The 21947-nt window shown below is 41.9% G+C and overlaps 1 protein-coding gene across 7 annotated transcripts in view; it reads right to left on the bottom strand.

Annotated features, from left to right (window-relative positions):
* Positions 1–21947, bottom strand: part of LOC139548140 (Friend leukemia integration 1 transcription factor-like) — a 59173-nt gene that overhangs the window by 28134 nt on the left and 9092 nt on the right. For 6 of the 7 annotated variants that reach the window (XM_071357559.1, XM_071357568.1, XM_071357564.1 and 3 more), the window contains one exon: positions 604–692. In XM_071357559.1, coding sequence (XP_071213660.1) covers positions 604–648 — 45 coding nt within the window. In that variant the 5' untranslated portion in view covers positions 649–692. Of the gene's footprint in view, positions 1–603; positions 693–3268; positions 3487–21947 lie in introns of those variants that run through there. The other variant, XM_071357560.1, reaches the window with a different exon arrangement.

The following is a 21947-nucleotide window of genomic DNA, read 5'->3' as shown; positions in this document are numbered from 1 at the left end:
TCGTGGATTGTGCAGTTTAATATAGGCTATAAGATTAACAATGGGAATGCATATTTCGTTTCCAACAAATCGTCCCAAGGCCTATACATTGTCAGGTTGCAGGAATTCCACGCTGTACCACGTGATTCAATGCACAGAGTTTTAAACGTGAAAACCAGATGTCTACTATTTGCTTTGTTTACATTCTTTGAGACTGTGGCGGAGAGAGAAAAAAACGGCATGATGTCAAATATAACAATGTGCTATAACGGTCCCGCACTGAAGGCAAAGACATGAAATGAATCGTGATGTCCAGACAAATGCAAATAATCCCATTATACAGTAGGTTACCATAAAATGTTTGAATGCAGGCCTATTCTTGCATAACGGTTATAACATGGTAACAACAACCGAATAGAGAGAGACAATTGTGACAAGATTTAATTGATAGGATACCTATTCAATATACCTATCATATTAGGCCTATGGTATGCTTACCGATAGCTATTTAAAGAATGACAAGACGATGCTAATTATTCACAAAGGCTCATCATGAATAGAAAATTAGGGAGAACCCAGACCGTCCAGCAAAATGACCTGCTCGAAGAGAAGATGTTGTCTTACATTGACGTAAGACGAAGTGTCAGGCACGGTCTGAAACATGTTCATAGAACCGAGAGGGTCGAGAGGTCTTCAACAGTGTTCAACGGGCCCTGGGGAGAGGAGAGGAATATTAGCACAAAAAAGGGGAAAAAGTGAAAAATAGCAATATATTCTAAAATAATAAGGCAATAAAAGAATTAAAACAACACAAATAAATATAATGGTAAAACATAGTAATAATATGCTAATAATGTGCACAATAATTATACTAGTTGGCTAGTGTGCCCAATAATACTATTTCTAATAATTATGGGCATATTGATCATCAATTGTGGTTCAAAGCAGACGAAAATAATCAATAATGTAATAACAATGTAATGACAAATAAAGCCTATTGTGTGGGGAATAATACATATTATGTCATGGCAATATGTCATGTCTAAATAGCTATGATAGCTATGTCTGTCTGGTTGGTGGAAGAATGACTCAGCTTCCTATTGGTAAAGAGCTATAGTATAGGGGCTAGACGTAACACTGGAATCACAAACTCTCCCGCCCAATCTTTCAGTAATGCATTTGACCATCAACAACCTTTATTCCTAATGCACTAATATCCACACATCCAGTATTCAAGCTTCATTCATCGATTAACTCATACTTCATTGACTCTTTTGCTAGCTCATTTTTTTATGTTAAATTAAATAACTTGTATTTTCAGGGCCCCATGCAAACTTTTGTGAATGTTCAATGGCAGTGATACCTCCTGAAAATCTTCCCCTCAGGCTAATAGTTCCGTTTTCTGCACTCTGGTTGTTATCACGTTAGCTTTGTTTGGATCTTTTTTCTATTCGCCCTCAAGTTAAATTATTTATTTACGTATAGGCCTAGCCTCAGGCCACACATTCAATTAAATAAACCATTTGAAAACCTTTTTACTTTCGGAAGCCTTTTGCTATTGTTCATGTTGTTGTGATATCAGGGTAAGTTATTGACAATATCAATAACCACCAGAGCTAGAGATCTCTGGAGCGCGCCAGGAGCGCATTGCGGTTTAGTGGATTGCGTTCCATTCTGTGAAAGCACTTCCACCAAAATATATAGTAGGTTCAGATTTGGTTCATAGGCCCACTGTAAATTATTGGACTCAGACTTGATTCATTCAGCCGTATGACCGTCCGTGCACTGTTGTTTCCTTCATCACATATTTAGTGGCACAATGATAATCTAATAACCAGTCACATATTCGCATCCATAATACCACTGTTCATGATGGCCTGAATCACTACCATGGTTGAATGACTTTAGTTTGCTCGATAGACACCTCTGGTGGAGAGAGCAGGGCAGCAGATCCCAAACCCCAACCTTCACTACGTTTCTCCCTAAAGCTTACCACATATTGAAACACTTTTCTCTTTAATAAGTGCAGCTTACAAAGTCTAGGGTGGAAGGGCAGCTCGAATACGATGTCTTTGGCCGTTCCCTCAGTGTGGAATTATTAAGAAGATTGGCACATGCAACATTTAACATTCCTAACATCAAGCAAATTACACTGAGACAAACACTGGTCTCCAAAAACAATGAGTGAATAATGAGAACTAACTTTTTATTGTCAATGCAAAGATTGCAGCCATAGCCTAATTAATTTCGACTCATCCGTTGACAGGAGACACCCACTGTCACTGTGAAAACGGGGAATAACGAAAGGTAAGGTAGCACTTGTCAATATAGGCCTACAATACATGGTGCAGGGACCCTAAAACAACTGCGGCATTATGTTAAAAACAACCACATAGCAAAAATACGACTAAAACAGATGGACCACTACACATCCAGAATTCATGTTATAGCAATCTCTAAATAAGTAAATATGAAACACACGAACTGACTAGTGTGTGATCAGATATTTTATAGGCCCACACTCACGTATTTTATGGAATACTTTCATGTTTGGCTGAAATGTTTTGGTTATTGCATTTCTGCCGCATCACCTCGGCTACTGATATATTATCTAAGGGGCTTATGATCGTGGCACTATTGATAATTGTTGGTGACCACTATTTTTTTAATTTTCAGCTTCTGCAGGCAAACGTTAGGCTCGCCTAATAAAGTTTCCCAAATGCATCCCATTTCTAAACGGTAAAAGAGCATAGAATTCCGCATCTGTAGCCAATTAGGCGACTCGCGGCTCAGGAGGACTGTTGAATAACTGCAGTGGCTGTCCTCCGAGACAGCCCGTGGGCTGAAAGCCTCTAGTGTTACATTTTAAGCATCTTACCTTGCACAAGCGCGTGCTGTCATCCATCATAAATGAGAACGAACTGATTTTCCCTCATCTATGCACTTTTTCTAACCACAGTTCTCACTCATCTAAAAACCTTGAAAGCGAGTTATATTAGGGCAAACCAAAACACATTTCGAAAACAAACTTGTAAACGAAAAAATGTCATTTTTATCGGATGAGAGCCTGAAAAGCATTTGTTTAAGCTAAATGAAACCAGATCCGAAGACTGGCATGGAATCGTGATAAATTAGTTCGTTTTATGAAAAGGCAGGCTACATGAATCTAGAATTAGTAACAAAACAGTGGAATTGATTTATAGTCACCAAACATGCTGCATGCACAGGTTTGTGGATGGTTAGAAAAGACAACGAGTCGCAATCTTACAAATGGAATTTCCTCACCCACCTGTCGTTATGTTGTCAGTCGTCTACTCTTTCAGTTGAATTATTCCCCAATTGAAATGATTTGTCCCGTCTATTCAATGTCGGTACCATGGATGACAGTAAGTTATTTTTAGAAGGCGTACACAGGGGTATGAATGAGAACCTTACTGTGATAAGAGAGCCGCCAGTCGGCAACCAATTGGAAGAGAGCGAAAAACTTCTCGTTGCGTTTAGTGTGAGAGGGAGCCGGAGTTGCAAGTCAACTGAACCATGACATAAGGGAAATCTAGAATACAGAGGAACAGCACCATAAACAAGCAGGTCCTTTGAAATTTGAAAAAGACTACGGCTTAATGTCCTTCCGCCCTCCTTTCGTAAGCTATTGACTAAATCAAGTATAGGCATTTTTACACACCTGTCCATGCAGGCTATGTGTATGTTATGGATAGAACAGGAAATCGAATGAACTTTGTACAAAAGTTAAATAAAATGCTTTATCAAAATAAATATCATGCCAACTTTGAAACCACAAATTATATTTTATTGACATCATCCCTATGAAACAGTTTCTGTTGTTTAACATCATGTTATTTCACAAACAAAAAGAGCTAACATCATGTCTGATGGAATATGTTTTCCTCCCCTTTACGCATTTACAACAGTGCAGGCACATTTAATTAAATGCCAATCTAATAGAAGAAAAAAATCCGAATTTCTCAGATTTTACTTTGGAATCCAGCAAAGCAGATATTCTATGGGGCATATATTTTTCATGCTCCATCGCCCCCTCATGTGATAGTTCCCGCCCCGCAGGAATAACTGCAGCCATAGCAGGATCCGCGCTTCACGGCCTCGTGACAGAAACACGCGTCTCCAGTGAGAGTCTTTCCTGTTCAGTTGACCCCACTCAGTTCACCAACTTCCTTTCCTACACAGTGTCCTTATCCTCCACCCAAGAGTCCCTAAAAGGATGTTGGGCAATTCACAGTGAAAAAAGTTGCCCAAGCATTGAATTTTACAGCCTCGTTAATGTCGTCATTTCATGCAGGACTACCAACGTTAAATTGAGAAGGTTTCAATAGTTATCTACAATAGCCTTAAAGGGAAATTTCAAAATTGTACAACTCTCCAGCACCACCCCAACATTAACATATGTGAAAATGGCACGTTTCTATGTTTTTTTAGTAAAAAAAAGTGAGGAAGATAAGTGTTTGCAATGACATCATCTGTGTGCAACTCATTATGTGATTTTAACCAATTATGAGTAGGCATTGCCTACTAATTGCCTACTAATTAGTTGATGATGTCACTGGAAACGCTTAACTTCCTCTATCTTTTTTTACTGCAAAACATAGAAATGTGCATTTTCACAAAGTGAGTATAAAAAACATTAAGAACACTTGCTCTTTCCATAACATAGACTGACCAGCAATGTTCCCTCTAAACTGCATGCGTGGCGCACACTAGATTGAACTTGACTCAACTTTCTAGAGTTTTCCCCTTTAGTTAACACTATCAATGTTTCGCTCAACTGTGGGAATTGTGCTTGAATCAACGCAATATTAGCCACTTTCAACGTAACATACCAAAACAAAACGAACTATGCAAGACTTAATATGGAAAACTAACTGTGGGAGAGCTACAGTAGGCCGATATGCAAATAACCATTGCCATAAATGGATCTGTGCAATTCACTTTGAATTGCTGTATTTCTAGACCTTTGTCCAGTACACAACACACTGACATATTGGTGGCAGTAAGAAAGCCATCGCCATCAGAAACCCATTCAACATAGCCTAGATTTACATTTTTATTACATCAAAAAAACTTTTTGGGTTCTCATATGCTTACAATTATGTTTTGATTCTTGCTTGAACAGTCACTAAGACTATATTTGGTCGTGATCATTGCAAAATACATTTTTGGGATGCAGCAGTTGTTAGCTGAATGCTAATGCTCATTGATATAGGCTGTAGCAAAAGATAGCCAAAGAGCCATTTTACTGGATGAAGTTGAAGTATTTTTGAAGTATAATGCAATTGATTTGCAAGGATGACAAACACATTTTATTAAGCAGGACATTCATACGAGCCTTAAAATCCAATTATAATCCAAAAGTAGTGTGAAATGCACTCATAAGCAACATGTAAATAGAGGCTTTTTTTTGCTGGCGTTCTATAAGAACTACCCTTTGTTCTGCCACCAACTCGCCCATCGCCCATCGCCCTTTGCAAAGACAAAAAGGGGTTTATATGATCAACAACAAAAAGTAACGATTGATGGCCAGAGAACTGCTTGAGTGGGGCATTCGCGAGTAGATGCGCTTCTTTTGATATCAAAGCGAGAGCTGCATGTACACACCTGTGCACATTTGTTCATATTCTTTGCTAGTTATTGAGTTATTAGCCCAGCCATAGCTCATTTCTAGGCAACAATGGGGGGAGTGGTTGCTTCCTATAAGAGCCCACATTTTGTAAAAATGTTTTTCCCTTTAATGTCTATTCTGGTCTGTAGCTGAATGAAAACACATTTAAGGTTTGGTTGTCTGGGTTGATTGCTGCCAAAATACTTGTTGTTCAACGCTGGTTGCCACCACGTGACCTTCATATAAGGATGGTTGGTATACTTTCAAGATGTGGTTATGTTGGAGTTATCCACTGCCCAGGTGAATACAGCCAAACATACTACTCTGGAAATGTGGGAAGTAGCTGCTTCAGAAATCTCTTATTTGCTGGAGAATGTGGGATACAATGGCTTTCTTGATGTTGTTATACTGGTCATAAATCTAACTGTGTGTACTTTTTATTTCATTGTAGTGTAGTATTTTTTTTATATATATATGTTTTTATATATGTTATGTGTCTACCCAGGTTGGGGATGGGGTGGGGCTACCAGGGGTATGTTTGGGATGGGAGGTAGGGTTATTAAAAAAGGGGGGGCATTTTACTGTCTTGTATTGATTGCCTTGCCTTTGTGACACAATAAAAACAATTGTTCACAAAAAAGAAAAAACATAGTAATGCTAATCTGATGCTAAATCAGAGAGATGCCATCCAATCTGCCTTCCAATCTAACTTCAGAAAGTTTCCAAGAAAAACAACCTCACAGTTACCATTGATTAGATTTGGATTCAATTGTAAGCTAGTTGTGCACCTGAGGATGGTCATTGTGGTGTTACAGTTACACAATCTGCATATTTTCAATTGTTACAGTAGCTAGGCTTTAGCTTTCTCTTTGTATCTCTTGGCTCTAGCCATTCATTTTGTCTTGCTCTGTAAGAAACATGTCTTCAATCAGGTCTGTGCCACATCTCCATTCCACTGGCAGGCCATGGCCCCCTGACTGGTGTAAACATCATGGGCTGTTCCAGAGTTCTACACCATCTCCTGGGATTCCACCAAAACAGTTGTGTTTAGGACTTTGTGGCAGCAATGTCGTACAGACAGCTCTGATTACATCGACTGGAGTAAATGAAGCCCCTTACTGACTCTGAACTGTAATTGGTTATTTATTTATTTGGAGGAGCTACCAGGAGAGATGATCTGGAGATGGAGATAGCTCCCATTGCAGCCCTGTTTTTAACTCCTCGGGGGCAGAGAAAATGGGAGTGTGGCACCAGGCAAGGCAAGGCAGGGCGGAATATGACATATTTTCACGGTAGCCCCCGTCAAGCCCAGATGCAGCGCAGTTAAACCCAAAGACTCGTGACTTCTGGGGAAGGGAGTTCTGGTCCTAGGAGAGGGGTAAGGAGGGAGTGGGTGGGGGTGGAGGGGGGATTATGGACTATGAGTAGAGAAGACTATAAGGCCTATATAAGTCTCATCATTCGTCTTTTCATGAAAGACTGTTACAGTTGAATGTCTAGAAGAAGAATCCTCCGGATTCATGGTATGTAATATAAATTCATAGACGACGAGAGGAAAATGCCTCCATCAATCCCACCCTGTGTAAACAGAGGCACGCTAACGTGTGTCATATTAATTAGCAGGGGGAAGTATTAAATTAAAGCGCTGCAGTCATTTCATGAGGCAACCATTTATGAAGGTAATGGCATCCCTATAAATTAACGGGAGGCCGACGAGCCACCTGATGTGTTGCCACTCATCACGCTCTGAGAATATCAATAATACACCCTCTTTGACCTCATGGAGGCATAAGCAGTCCCTTATATGAAGGCCTCGCTGGCTTCGGCTCGAGGGTTATCTTCCAGGCAACACTTTGGGAGAGGATCTATGATGCTTTAGATCAAAATTTGGCGTGGAGACAAAATACATGCTCTCATTATACACAACATGTTCTGCTATCCGTTTAATCAAAATCCCTGAAAGGATGTGTGTGTGTGGTGAATACATGCCTTACCATTGTTTCACCACACCTTCAACGTGTATCAAATAATCGTAATCAAATAGTACTTATCCTGTGTGTCTATGTTTCTCTGTGTGAGTACAAAAGTGCAAAGAAGGCTGACATTCTTCCTTACTGCATATGGGAACCAAGGTGCTGCTTACTTTACACACTTACTAAAAATATAAAAACTCAAGGGGATTCATCCCTGTATAAACTACATGGGAATGGAATAAAGCCTTCAAAAAGGCATATACTCCATGAAAAAAAGAGGGAGCGAGCAGTAGAGAGTACTGCCACTTAGGAAGCCTAAATCATCCCTGGAATATAAATCTACTGACCGCTCATCATTCTACAGCATTTTAAAAAGCACTTAAAGAAAAACACAGGCTGAAATGAATATGCTGTCACCTCTCATTTTGGTCTAACTGCTTTGCTCCTTAAGAAGTGTTGTTCCCTGGAAGGTGGTTGAAGGCGGTAGAGCTCTCAGGTTTACCGTGCCATGCATTCTCAGGGATTTACTTTGAGGCCCCCGTCCCCCCAAGACGTGTCAGACAGCCTGAACTCTCTCGATGTGGGCTGTTTACCAGACTACAAAAATCATTCATCTGTGCTTTCAGACGGTCAAATCTGGATCCAATAAACAAACCCACTACTGATCTCCCTCTTTTAGGAGTTATTACATCCTTAGACCACTAGAGGGCTCTCTGGTCCAAGCTAGAGCAACTCACCTAGCTTAGTGTTGTAACCATCTTACAAAGCATTTTGAAGAGAAGAAGCAGTCCTAAGACGTGCAATTATAGATGTGAACAATATGTTCAGTTTCATTGGCAGATCTGCACGAGACTTGACACGAAATTAGTATATCCTACTACGCCTTTATCCTTTCACTTATTATACCCCAAAATACAGACATCTGCTATACTTTAGTGAAGTATTTTAAAACAAAAACAAGTCAAGTGCTGAAATTAGGTATCTGACTCAACTTCAACATGAAAAGAAAGTGTATTTGTTTCCTATCTGACATCTTTAGAAGGTTGAGCTGTTAATGAACCAAAAGATAACAACGGTACAAAACAGAGCTTCCCACCTCTCTCTCTCTCTCTCTCTCTCTCTCTCTCTCTCTCTCTCTCTCTCTCTCTCTCTCTCTCTCTCTCTCTCTCTCTCTCTCTCTCTCTCTCTCTCTCTCTCTCTCTCTCTCTCTCTCTCTTTCTCTCTCTCTTTCTCTCTCTCTCTCTCTCTCTCTCTCTCTCTCTCTCTCTCTCTCTCTCTCTCTTCCCCCAGTTCGCTTGCAGTACTAACAAATGTGTGAAATGGTAAACAGACGCTGCAGTTTACTGATGCCAAGCCAGCCAGACAGCCAGGCCGCAACAACAACACACATTCTTCCAGAAGACAAGACTTCAAAGAGGAGATAGAGAAAGAGAGAGAGAGAAATACAAATTCCATCTTTTACCGTTGACCTAGGGCACACAATAAATGATACCTACCTCGGCCTAAACATCAGCACCACAGGTAACGTCCACAAAGCTGTGAACGATCTGAGAGACAAGGCAAGTAGGGCTTTCTAGGCCATCAAAGGAACATAAAATTCGACATACCAATTAGGATCTGGCAAAAAATCCTTGAATCAGTTATAGAACCCATTGCCCTTTACGGTTGTGAGGACTGGGGTCCACTCACCAACAAATAATTCACAAAATGGGACAAACACCAAATAGTTTTTTTAACGTTGTACCTCCTCCGTGTACAACGTAAAACACCAAATAATGCATGTAGAGCATAATTAGTATGATACATGATACCCACGAATTATCAAAATCCAGATAACAGCCTTTAAGTTCTACAACCAACTAAAAGGAAGCGATTCCCAAACCTTCCATAACAAAGCCATCACCTATGAACCAAGAGAAGAGTCCTCTCAGCAAGCTGGTACTGAGGTTCTGTTCACAGCACAAACAGACCCCACAGAGCCCCAGGACAGCAATACAATTAGACCCAAACAAATACTGAGAAAACAAAAGGATAATTACTTGACACATTGGAAAGAATTAACCAAAAAAACTGAGCAAACTGGAATGCTATTTCGCCAGACCACTATGACTGACCAAAAATGAAGGAAAGCTTTGACTATTTACATACTCATTGAGCTTATCCTTGCTATTGAGAGAGGCCGGGCAGGCAGACCGGACTCTCAAGAGAAGATAGGCTATGTGAACACTGTCTCCAAAATTATGTGGAAACTGACCTGCACTTCCTAACCTCCTGCCAAATATATGACTATATTGTAGACACATATTTCCCTGAGATTACACAGATCCACAAAGAATTAAAAAACAATCACATTTTGATAAACTCTCATATCTATTGGGTGAAATACCACAGTGTGCCATCACAGCAGCAAGATTTGTGACCTGTTGCCACAAAAAAAGGGCATTCTACAACCACCTAAAAGGAAGCGATTCCCAAACCTTCCAAAACAAAGCCATCACCTACAGAGCAATTAACCTGGAGAAGTGCCCCCTAAGCAAGCTGGTCCTGGGGCTCTGTTCAGAAACACAAACAGACCCCACAGAGCCCCAGGACAGCAAAACAATTAGACCCAACCAAATCACGAGAAAACAAAAAGATAATTACTTGACACATTGGAAAGAATGAACAAAAAACTGAGCAAACTAGAATGCTATTTGTCCCTAAGCAGAGAGTGATTGACCTAAACTTAAGGAAAGCTTTGACTATGTACAGACTCAATGAGCATAGCCTTGCTATTGAGAAAGGCCGCCGTAGGAAGACCTGGCTTTCAAGAGAAGCCATGCTACGTGCACACTGTCCACAAAATAAGGTGGAAACTGACCTGCACTTCCTAACCTCCTGCCAAATGTATGACCATATAAGAGACACAGATTTCCCTCAGAAATCCTCAGATACACAAACAATTCGAAAACAAACCCAATTTTGATCAACTCCCATATCTATTGGGTGAAATACCACAGTGTGCCATCACAGCAGCAAGATTTGTGACCTTTTGCCACAAGAAAAGGGCGACCAGTGAAGAACAAACACCATTGTACTGTAAATACAACCCATATTTATGTTGATTTCTTTTCCCTTTTGTACTATTTGCACATAAAATGACATTTTTTTATGTCTTTAATCTTTTGGAACCTTTGTGAGTGTAATGTATACTGTACATTTTTATTGTTTATTTCACTTTTGTTTATTTTCTAGTTCACTTGCTTTGGCAATGTTAACATATGTGTCCCATGCCAATAAAGCCCTTAAATATAATTGAATTGAGAGAGAGAGAGGTTGCGTTTGTGTGCAATTGTGAGGGAAGTGCCCCAAACGCCTGGGTAAAACCACTGTGTTCATGCCTGCCTCTTATAGAGACAGTGTCAGTGTCATCATATGTGTATCTGGTGATCAAAGTGTTAACATATGGTGCTGTTCTCTGGGTCTGACTGCAGGATACGTTGAAGCCAGCAGGTGGCCATACTAGTTCTTATAATGGGCTTTGTGTACATAAAGACAATTTATTCAGCACTGTGTTTGATCATAGCCACTTTAGTCATTTAGTGTACAAAACAAAAATCATATATTAAATTGGTTTTGGGAAAGATAAATACACTCAAATATGGAAAATGCCTGAATCAAAGTAATTATCTCAGCTTGAGCAGGTCTCATGAAAACATGTTTATCCAAATGTAATCTGCCACTTGAAACAGTACTGCACTTCTTCACTTTGTCATCCTACTGAGAGGACCGGCTGAGAAATGGCCGTAGTGTGGCGTTCCACTGATAGAGGGCACAGTTGAGCTTTGGAACAAACTGAGAACCTCATGTAAGTCTATTCACCATTAGTATGCTAGTAACCAGAGGACCATTATAAGTAATAAAGAAATTGACTGCAAGGAATTGGAACAAACATAAAATGGACCAACTTCCAAAACATTTATACTTTGAATAATTTATGCAGGGTGACAACTGATATGATTGACATGAGAGAAGAATCCAATCTTACTGGGTCTGTTCAGTTACCAATAGCAGAGACATGGGGTTGGAGTTGAGGACCAAACATGCCCAGAGATCAGAGTTCAGAGTTTGGTCAGAGGTCAAATCAAATCAAATTTATTAGTCACATACACATGGTTAGCAGATGTTAATGCGAGTGTAGCGAAATGCTTGTGCTTCTAGTTCCGACAATGCAGTAATAACAACAAGTAATCTAACCTAACAATTCCGCAACTACTACCTTATACACGCAAGTGTAAAGGGATAAAGAATATGTACATAAAGATATATGAATGAGTGATGGTACAGACGGCATAGGCAAGGTGCAGTAGATGGTATAGAGTACGGTATATACCTATGAGATGAGTACTGTAGGGTATGTAAACATAAAGTGGCATAGTTTAAAGTGGCTAGTGGTCCATGTATTACATAAGATGGCAAGATGCAGTAGATGATATAGAGTACAGTATATACATATACATAAGAGATGTGTAATGTAGGGTATGTAAACATTATATTAGGTGGCATTGTTTAAAGTGGCTGGTGGTACATTTTTACATAATTTCCATCAATTCCCATTTTTAAGGTGGCTGGAGCTGAGTCAGTTTGTTGGCAGCGGCCGCTAAATGTTAGTGGTGGCTGTTTAACAGTCTGATGGCCTTGAGATAGAAGCTGTTTTTCAGTCTCTCGGTCCCTGCTTGGATGCACCTGTACTGACCTCGCCTTCTGGATGATAGCGGGGTGAACAGGTAGTGGCTTGGGTGGTTGTTGTCCTTGATGATCTTTATGGCCTTCCTGTGACATCGGGTGGTGTAGGTGTCCTGGAGGGCAGGTAGTTTGCCCCGGGTGATGCGTTCTGCCGACCTCACTACCCTCTGGAGAGCCTTACGGTTGTGTGCGGAGCAGTTGCCGTACCAGGCGGTGATACAGCCCGACAGGATGCTCTCGATTGTGCATCTGTAGAAGTTTGTGAGTGCTTTTGGTGACAAGCCGAATTTCTTCAGCCTCCTGAGGTTGAAGAGGCGCTGCTGCGCCTTCTTCACAACGCTGTCTGTGTGGGTGGACCAATTCAGTTTGTCCGTGATGTGTACACCGAGGAACTTAAAACTTTCCACCTTCTCCACTACTGACCCGTCGATGTGGATAGGGGGGAGCTCCCTCTGCTGTTTCCTGAAGTCCACAATCATCTCCTTTGTTTTGTTGACGTTGAGTGTGAGGTTATTTTCCTGACACCACACTCCGAGGGCCCTCACCTCCTCCCTGTAGGCCGTCTCGTCGTTGTTGGTAATCAAGCCTACCACTGTAGTGTCGTCCGCAAACTTGATGATTGAGTTGGAGGCGTGCATGGCCACGCAGTCGTGGGTGAACAGGGAGTACAGGAGAGGGCTCAGAACGCACCCTTGTGGGGCCCCAGTGTTGAGGATCAGCGGGGTGGAGATGTTGTTACCTACCCTCACCACCTGGGGGCGGCCCGTCAGGAAGTCCAGGACCCAGTTGCACAGGGCGGGGTCGAGGCCCAGGGTCTCGAGCTTGATGACGAGTTTGGAGGGTACTATGGTGTTAAATGCTGAGCTGTAGTCGATGAACAGCATTCTCACATAGGTATTCCTCTTGTCCAGATGGGTTAGGGCAGTGTGCAGTGTGGTTGCGATTGCGTCGTCTGTGGACCTATTGGGTCGGTAAGCAAATTGGAGTGGGTCTAGGGTGTCCGGTAGGGTGGAGGTGATATGGTCCTTGACTAGTCTCTCAAAGCACTTCATGATGACGGAAGTGAGTGCTACGGGGCGGTAGTCGTTTAGCTCAGTTACCTTAGCTTTCTTGGGAACAGGAACAATGGTGGCCCTCTTGAAGCATGTGGGAACAGCAGACTGGGCTAAGGATTGATTGAATATGTCCGTAAACACACCAGCCAGCTGGTCTGCGCATGCTCTGAGGACGCGGCTGGGAATGCCGTCTGGGCCTGCAGCCTTGCGAGGGTTAACACGTTTAAATGTTTTACTCACCTCGGCTGCAGTGAAGGAGAGCCCGCAGGTTTTGGTAGTGGGCCGTGTCAGTGGCACTGTATTATCCTCAAAGCGGGCAAAAAAGGTATTTAGCCTGTCTGGGAGCAAGACATCCTGATCCGCGACGGGGCTGCTTTTCTTTTTGTAATCCGTGATAGACTGTAGACCCTGCCACATACCCCTTGTGTCTGAGCTGTTGAATTGCGATTCAATTTTGTCTCTGTACTGGGACTTAGCCTGTTTGATAGCCTTGCGGAGAGAATAGCTACACTGTGTGTATTCGGTCATGTTTCCGGTCACCTTGCCCTGGTTAAAAGCAGTGGTTTGCGCTTTCAGTTTCACGCGAATGCTGCCGTTAATCCACGGTTTCTGGTTTGGGAATGTTTTAATCGTTGCTCTGGGTACGACATCGTCAATGCACTTCCTAATGAACTCGCTCACCGAATCTGCATATTCATCATTGTTGTTGTTGGACGCCGTGCGGAACATATTCCAATCCGCGTGATCAAAGCAGTCTTGAAGCGTGGATTCAGATTGGTCGGACCAGCGTTGAACAGACCTGAGCGCGGGAGCTTGTAGTTTTAATTTCTGTTTGTAGGCTGGAATCAACAAAATGGAGTCGTGGTCAGCTTTTCCGAAAGGAGGGCGGGGGAGGGCCTTATATGCGTCGCGGAAGTTAGTATAACAATGGTCCAGAGTTCTGCCAGCCCTGGTCGGACAATCGATGTGCTGATAGAATTTAGGGAGTTTTGTTTTTAGATTAGCCTTGTTAAAATCCCCAGCTACGATGAATGCAGCCTCAGGGTGTGTGGTTTCCAGTTTACAGAGAGTCAGATAGAGTTCGTTCAGGGCCATCGATGTGTCTGCTTGGGGGGGAATATATACGGCTGTGATTATGACCGAAGTGAATTCCCTTGGTAGATAATGCGGTCTACATTTGATTGTGAGGAGTTCTAGATCAGGTGAACAGAATGACTTTAGTTCCTGAGTGTTGTTATGATGGTCACACCACGTCTCGTTAATCATGAGGCATACCCCCCCGCCCCTCTTCTTACCAGAAAGATGTATGTTTCTGTCTGCGCGATGCGTGAAGAAACCAGCTGGCTGCACCGACTCCGTTAGCGTCTTTTCAGTTAGCCATGTTTCCGTGAAGCAGAGCACGTTGCAATCCCTGATGTCTCTCTCGAATGTTACCCGTGCTCGGATTTCATCGACCTTATTCTCAAGAGACTGGACATTGGCGAGTAGTATGCTAGGGAGTGGAGCGCGATGTGCTCGTCTCCGAAGCCTGACCAGGAGACCGCTACGTTTGCCCCTTTTTCGGCGTCGTGTAGCTTCGCCGGCTGGGATCAGGTCCATTGTATTGGGTGGAAGGCAAGACACTGGATCCGTTTCGGGAAAGTCATATTCCTGGTAGGAAGGGTGGTTAGTTGACGTTAATCGTATATTCAGTAGTTCCTCCCGGCTGTATGTAATGAAACTTAAGATCACCCGGGGTACCAATGTAAGAAATAACACATATAAAAACAAAATACTGCATATTTTCCAAGGAACGCGAAGCGAGGCAGCCATCCTGTTCGGCGCCGGAAGTTAGGTGTTCTTGATAGTCAGTGTTATGACATACTGTATGGAAATGGAGACCTCCTGCATATACATACAGTTGTGAATATAGCATTTAGAAGACTAAGTAAGACTCAACAAGGTAATCACCTACAATATACAGGTAACTGTCAAAATAATGGAAAACCTTGAGTAAACGACAGATACAAAGTATACTGAAAGCAGGTGCTTCCACACAGGTGTGGTTCCTGAGTTAATTAAGCAATTAACATCCCATCATGCTAAAGGTCATGTATAAAAATGCTGGGCAGGCCATTATTTTAGCTACCATGGCTATGCCTCCATAGGATGACAATACCGCCATCCACAGGGCAAGAGTAGTCACTAAATTGTTTGATGAGCATGAAAACGATGTAAACCATATGCCATTGCCGTCTCAGTTACCAGATCACAACTCAATTGAACCCATATGGGAGATTCTGGAGTGGAGCCTAAGACAGCGTTTTAAACCACAATCAACAAAACACCAAATGGTGGAATTTCTCTTGAAAGAATGGTGTCGCATCCCTTCGATAGAGTTTCAGACACTTGTTGAATCTATGCCAAGGTGCATTAAAGCTGTTCTGGCTTGTGGTGGTCCAAAGCACTATTAAGACACTTTCTGTTGGTGTTTCCTTTATTTTGTCAGTTACCTGTATGTTCACAAACATAAAACAGTTAACATGTACAGAATAAAGGTACATGATGTACCTAGTGGTGTGCTGACAGTAACTGTTGGGCGCCCTTGACCCCTACAGACGGTTCTGATGGTGAGGGTGGGCAGGCAGAATGATGAGAGGCCTAGATTAAACAGAGACAGAGAACAAACCACAATGACACCAACACTGATAACAACACTCTGAGTCTTCACAATCAGCAACAGGGCAGGAGAGAGAAAAAGTAATGGCCCATCCCTAAACCACACAAAAACAACACAGGACACTATGGAACACAAATATTTTACTATCTCAACCTGGAATATATAAGGTCTGAGGTCATCTGCCTTTGGCCTAAAAATCAGGAACCTAGATTTCAGAAATACAGACATTGTCATCCTGCAAGAAACATGGTCCAGAGGAGATGGACCCACTGGTTGTCCTCTTTGGTTACAGAGAGCTGGTAGTCCCATCCACCAAACTACCAGGTGTTACACAGGGATGAGACTCAGGAGGTATGCTAATTTGGTATAGATCAGACCCATTCCATTAAATTAATCAAAACAAGAACATTTTACATTTGGCTAGAAATGAAATTGGAAATAATCTCAACAGAGAAAAATGTCCTTCTCTGTGCTACCTATATCCCCCCACTAGAACCCCCATACTTTTATGAAGATAGCTTCTCCATCCTAGAGGGGGAGCTTAACTGTTTCCAGGCCCAGGGACATGTACAAGTATGTGGTCACCTAAACACCAGAACTGGACAAGAACCTGACACCCTCAACACACAGGGGGACAAGCACCTACCTGGAGGTGACACCATTCCCTCCCAAATATGCCCCTCTAGACACAACTACAACAAAACAAACAATAAACATGGGTCACAACTCTTGCAGCTCTGTTGCACGCTGGGTCAGTAAATAATCAATGGTAGGCTTTGAGGGGACTCTTACGCCTACAACTCATCCCTTGGCAGTAGTGTTGTAGATTACTTTATCACTGACCTCAACCCAGAGTCTCTCAGAGTGTTCACGGTCAGCCAACTAACACCCCTATCAGACCACAGCAAAATCACAATCTACTTGAAAAGATCAATACTCAACCATGAGGTGTTGAAGACGAACAAACTGCAAGCTATTAAAAAATGCAATAGATGGAAGGAGGGTAGTGTAGACAACCGACCAAAAAACAGTTGGCCAAAAAATACAATCGATCCTAGATAACTTCCTGGACAAAATATTTTCCTGCAATAGCGAAGGTGTAAACTTAGCAGTAGAATGCCTGAGCAGTTTATTTGACCTATCAGCTAACATATCAAAGAAATACAATTCTAGCAGAAAACCTAAGAAAACTAACAATGAGAAATGGTTTGATGAAGAATGCAAAACCTAGAAAGAAATTCAGAAACCTAACCAACCAAAAACACAGAGACCCCAAAAAACAGTACCTACGCCTTCACTATGAGGAAACACTAAAACAGCACAGAAATAGACTAAGAAAAAAGAAGGAACAACATGTCAGAAAACAGCTCAGTGTGACTGAAGAATACATAGAATCAAATCACTTCTGGGAGAATTGGAACACACTAAAAACAACAACAACACGAAGAGCTATCTATCCAAAATGGAGATGTATGGATAAACCACTTCTCCAACTTTTTCGGCCATATACAGTTGAAGTTGGAAGTTTACATACACTTAGGTTGGAGTCATTAAAACTCATTTTTCAACCACTCCACAAATGTCTTGTTAACAAACTATAGTTTTGTCAAGTCAGTTAGAACATCTACATTGTGCATGACACAAGTAATTCTTCCAACTATTGTTTCCAGATTATTTCACTTATAATTCACTGTATCACAATTCCAGTGGGTCAGGAATTTACATACACTAAGATGACCGTGCCTTTAAACAGCTTGGAAAATTCCAGAAAATGATGTCATGGCTTTAGAAGCTTCTGATAGGCTAATTGACAATATTTGAGTCAATTGGAGGTGTACCTGTGGATGTATTTCAAGGCCTACTTAATCAGTGCCTCTTTGATTGACATCATGGGAAAATCAAAAGAAATCAGCCAAGACCTCAGAAAAAAAATTGCAGACCTCCACAAGTCTGGTTCATCCTTGGGAGCAATTCCCAAATTCCTGAAGGTACCACGTTCATCTGTACAAACAATAGTACACATGTATAAACACCATGGGACCACGCAGCCGCCATACTGCTTAGGAAGGAGACATGTTCTGTCTCCTAGAGATGAACATACTTTGGTGTGAAAAGTGCAAATCAATCCCAGAACAACAGCAAAGGACCTTGTGAAGATGCTGGAGGAAACAGGTACAAAAGTATCTATATCCACAGTAAAAAGAGTCCTGTATCGACATAACTTGAAAGGTCGCTCAGCAAGGAAGAAATCACTGCTCAAAAAAACGGCATAAATAAATCTGATTACGGTTTGCAACTGCACATGAGGACAAAGATCATACTTTTTGGAGAAATGTCCACTGGTCTGAAGAAACAAAAATAGAACTGTTTGGTCATAATGACCATCGTTATGTTTGGAGGAAAAAGGGGGATGCTTGCAAACTGAAGAACACCATTCAACCGTGAAGCACAGGGGTGGCAGCATCATGTTGTGGGGGTGCTTTGCTGCAGGAGGGACTGGTGCACTTCACAAAATAGATGGCATCATGAGAAGGAACATTATGTGGATATATTGAAGCAACATCTCAAGACATGAGTCAGGAAGTTAAAGCTTGGTCGCAAATGGGTCTTCCAAATGAACAATGACCCAAGCATACTTCCAAAGTTGTGGCAAAATGGCTTAAGGACAACAAAATCAAGGTATTGGAGTGGCCATCACAAAGCCCTGACCCCAATCTTATAGAAAATATGTGGGCAGAACTGAAAAAACGGGTGCGATCAAGGAGGCCTACAAACCTGACTCAGTTACACCAGCTCTGTCAGGAGGAATGGGCCAAAATTCACTCAACTTATTGTGGGATGCTTGTGGAAGGCTATCCAAAATGTTTGACCCAAGTTAAACAATTTAAAGGCAATGCTACCAAATACTTGAGTGTATGTAAACTTCTGACCCACTGGGAATGAGATGAAAGAAATAAAAGCTGAAATAAATCATTCTCTCTACTATTATTCTGACATTCCACATTCTTAAAATAAAGTGGTGATCCTCACTGACCTAAGACAGGGAATTTCTACTAGCATTAAATGTCAGGAATTGTGAAAAACTGAGTTTAAATGTATTTGGCTAAGGTGTATGTAAACTTCCGACTTCAACTGGAACAAAGAACCAAGAGCAAACACATATACATGATCATTTCCAAAACTTAGAATCAGCTATTAATCACTGGATTCTCCAATTATATTGTATGAGCTACAGAACAAAATACAAACCCTCCAATCCAAAAAGACATGTGATGTTGATGGTATACTAAACAAAATGATGAAATACGCCGACCACATTCTTAAACTCTTCAGCATTATCCTCAGTTCTGGCATATTCCCCAATATTTAGAACCAATGTCTGATCATCCCAATCCACAAAAGTGGAGACAAATTTGACCCCAATAATTACCAATGGAATCGGCATCAACAGGAACCCCTGCAAAATCCTCAACAGCAGACTCTGACAATGTTCTGAGCAAATGTGAAATTGGCTTTTTACCAAAATATTGTATGACAGACAAGGCATACACCCTACACACCCTAACTAACAAACAAACAAAACAAAACAAAAGCAGTCTTCACATGCTTGACTGATTTAAAAAAAAGCTTTTGACTCGATTTGGAATGATGGAAAGCGGTGTTGCATATAATATTATAAAATCAATGTATACAAACAACAAGTGTGCAGTTAAAATGGGCAATAAACACAGATTTCTTTCCTTAGAGCTGTGGGGTAAGACAGGGATGCAGCTTGAGCCCCACTCTTTTCAACATATACAGTATATAAATGATTTGGCAAGGGTACTAGAACATTTTGTAGCACCCCGCCTCACCGTACTAGACTCGGAAGTCAAATGTTTACTGTTTGCAGATGATCTGGTAATTCTGTAGACAGCAGGTAGCCTAGTGGTTAAGAGTGCTGGGTCAGTAACCGAAAGGTTGCTGGTTCGAAAATCCCTGAGCCAATAAGGTGGAAAAATCTGCCATTCTGCCCTTGAGCAAGGCAGTTAACCTCCAAAATGAACTGCTCCCTGGGTGCTGATGACATGGATGTCGATTAAGGAGCCCACAGCACCTCTCTGATTCAGAGGGGTTGGGTTAAAAGCGGAAGACACATTTCAGTTGAGAAAATAAAAAGATAACTATTTGGTTCACTGGAAAGAATAAACCAAAAAACTGAGCAGACTGGAATGCTATCTGGCCCCAAACAGAGAATAGAAAGTAGCAGAATACCTGACCACTGTGACTGACCCAAACTTAAGAAAATCCATGACTATGTACAGACTCAGTCAGCATAGCCTTGCTATTGAGAGAGGCCGCCATAGGCAGACGTAGCTCTCGAAAGAAGAAAGACTAAGTGCCCACTGCCCACAAAGTTAGGTGGAAACTGAGCTGCACTTTCTTACCTCCTGCCAAAGGTATGACCATATTAGAGACACATATTTCCCACAGATCACACAGACCCACAAAGAAAACAAATCTAACATTGATAAACTCTCATATCCGTTTGGCAAAATCCCGCAATGTGCACTCACAGCAGCAAGATTTGTGACCCGTTGCCATGAAAACAGGGCTAACAGTGGAGCACAAATAACATTGTAAATACAACCAATACTTATCTTCCTTTATTATTCATACTACAACTATTTTCACATTGTTAAAAACACTGTACATACTGTAGATGATAATATAACATTTGAAATGTCTTTATCCCTTTGAAACCTTTATGAGTGCAATACTGTACATTTAAAAAAACATTTGGTTAATGTTGTTTCGTGTTTCTTCTCACTTTTGTTTATTGTTTATTTAACTTGCTTTGGTAATGTAAACAAAAATTTAAAAAAATCCCCTTTGAATCAAATTGAGAGAGAGAGAGAGAGAGACAGAGTGGGGGGGCTAATCAAAGAGAGTGGTGAAGGGAGAGAGAATGTGAGGGGAGGCAGGGAAGGACGGAAAGAAGAAGGGGGGAAGACAGAGAGCAGCCCCTTTCCCCACAGAGAGATTCACGGCAAAGGATGGACTATACATCCTTAAAACATAAAAATACCCCCGGCGCTGCACGGTAAGGGGACGGGGTGGAAATTGTGTGGGGGTTTAGGTGGGCATGGGAAGGGGAGCCAAGTGAGATAGTCAGGAGGAAAGCTAGTGATAAACACTACTCCGGAGGACGGTTTTGATGGGATAAGACTGAGTGTGAGTGAGAAGGGGCGAGATGGAGAGGAGATGGGATGCGGGGGGGGGGGGGGGGGGGGGCATTATTTATGTAGTTGTAATCTAACCCCCTGGCTGTATCTATCTACCTCCACAGAACAAAACCAGGACTCAAATGAACTATCCTGTCATTAATTACAGGCGCTGGCTCTGTAAACACTTCTCTAAGCCTGGCCTGATGGAGGGGAAGAAGGGAGTGGAGGGAGAGGAGGGAAGGGAAGGGAAGAGGGAACCAGGGGTTAGGGGCTTCTGCTTTTCTCAGGATGAGCATTAGCAGGCCTCCATTGTTGGGAAAGTGTGTCTTGTCTTGAACTCTGCTGTTGCAGCTGGAGTACCTGCAGTATTGTGGAGGGTTGTAGAGCAAAGTTCACATCCATTCAGATATGTTAATGAAACCAAGGCTTGGTAAGAATAAAGGAGAGTATGAGTGAGGGGTGGCAGGAGTGATGTATTTCCCTGGGCAGACAGGAAGACAGCATAGGCTCTGGACTGGACACTACCCAGACCCTGGTGAAAATCACTCACTGACAAGCAGCAACGTCTTCCCTCTCATCGCACTGCCATTGATAAGCCTCGCTGCACCTTCACAGATCACAGCGTAGATGAGCTGAGTGAGGCTGACAGATCTACTTGTGCCACTTATGTTGCTATCAATGCTAACACAACTGGACTAGGATGGAGTTAATGATTGT

The sequence above is a fragment of the Salvelinus alpinus genome, chromosome 21 (assembly GCF_045679555.1).
Source record: "Salvelinus alpinus chromosome 21, SLU_Salpinus.1, whole genome shotgun sequence".
Taxonomy (NCBI): domain Eukaryota; kingdom Metazoa; phylum Chordata; class Actinopteri; order Salmoniformes; family Salmonidae; genus Salvelinus; species Salvelinus alpinus.
This window is presented reverse-complemented; position numbering and strand designations above follow the sequence as displayed.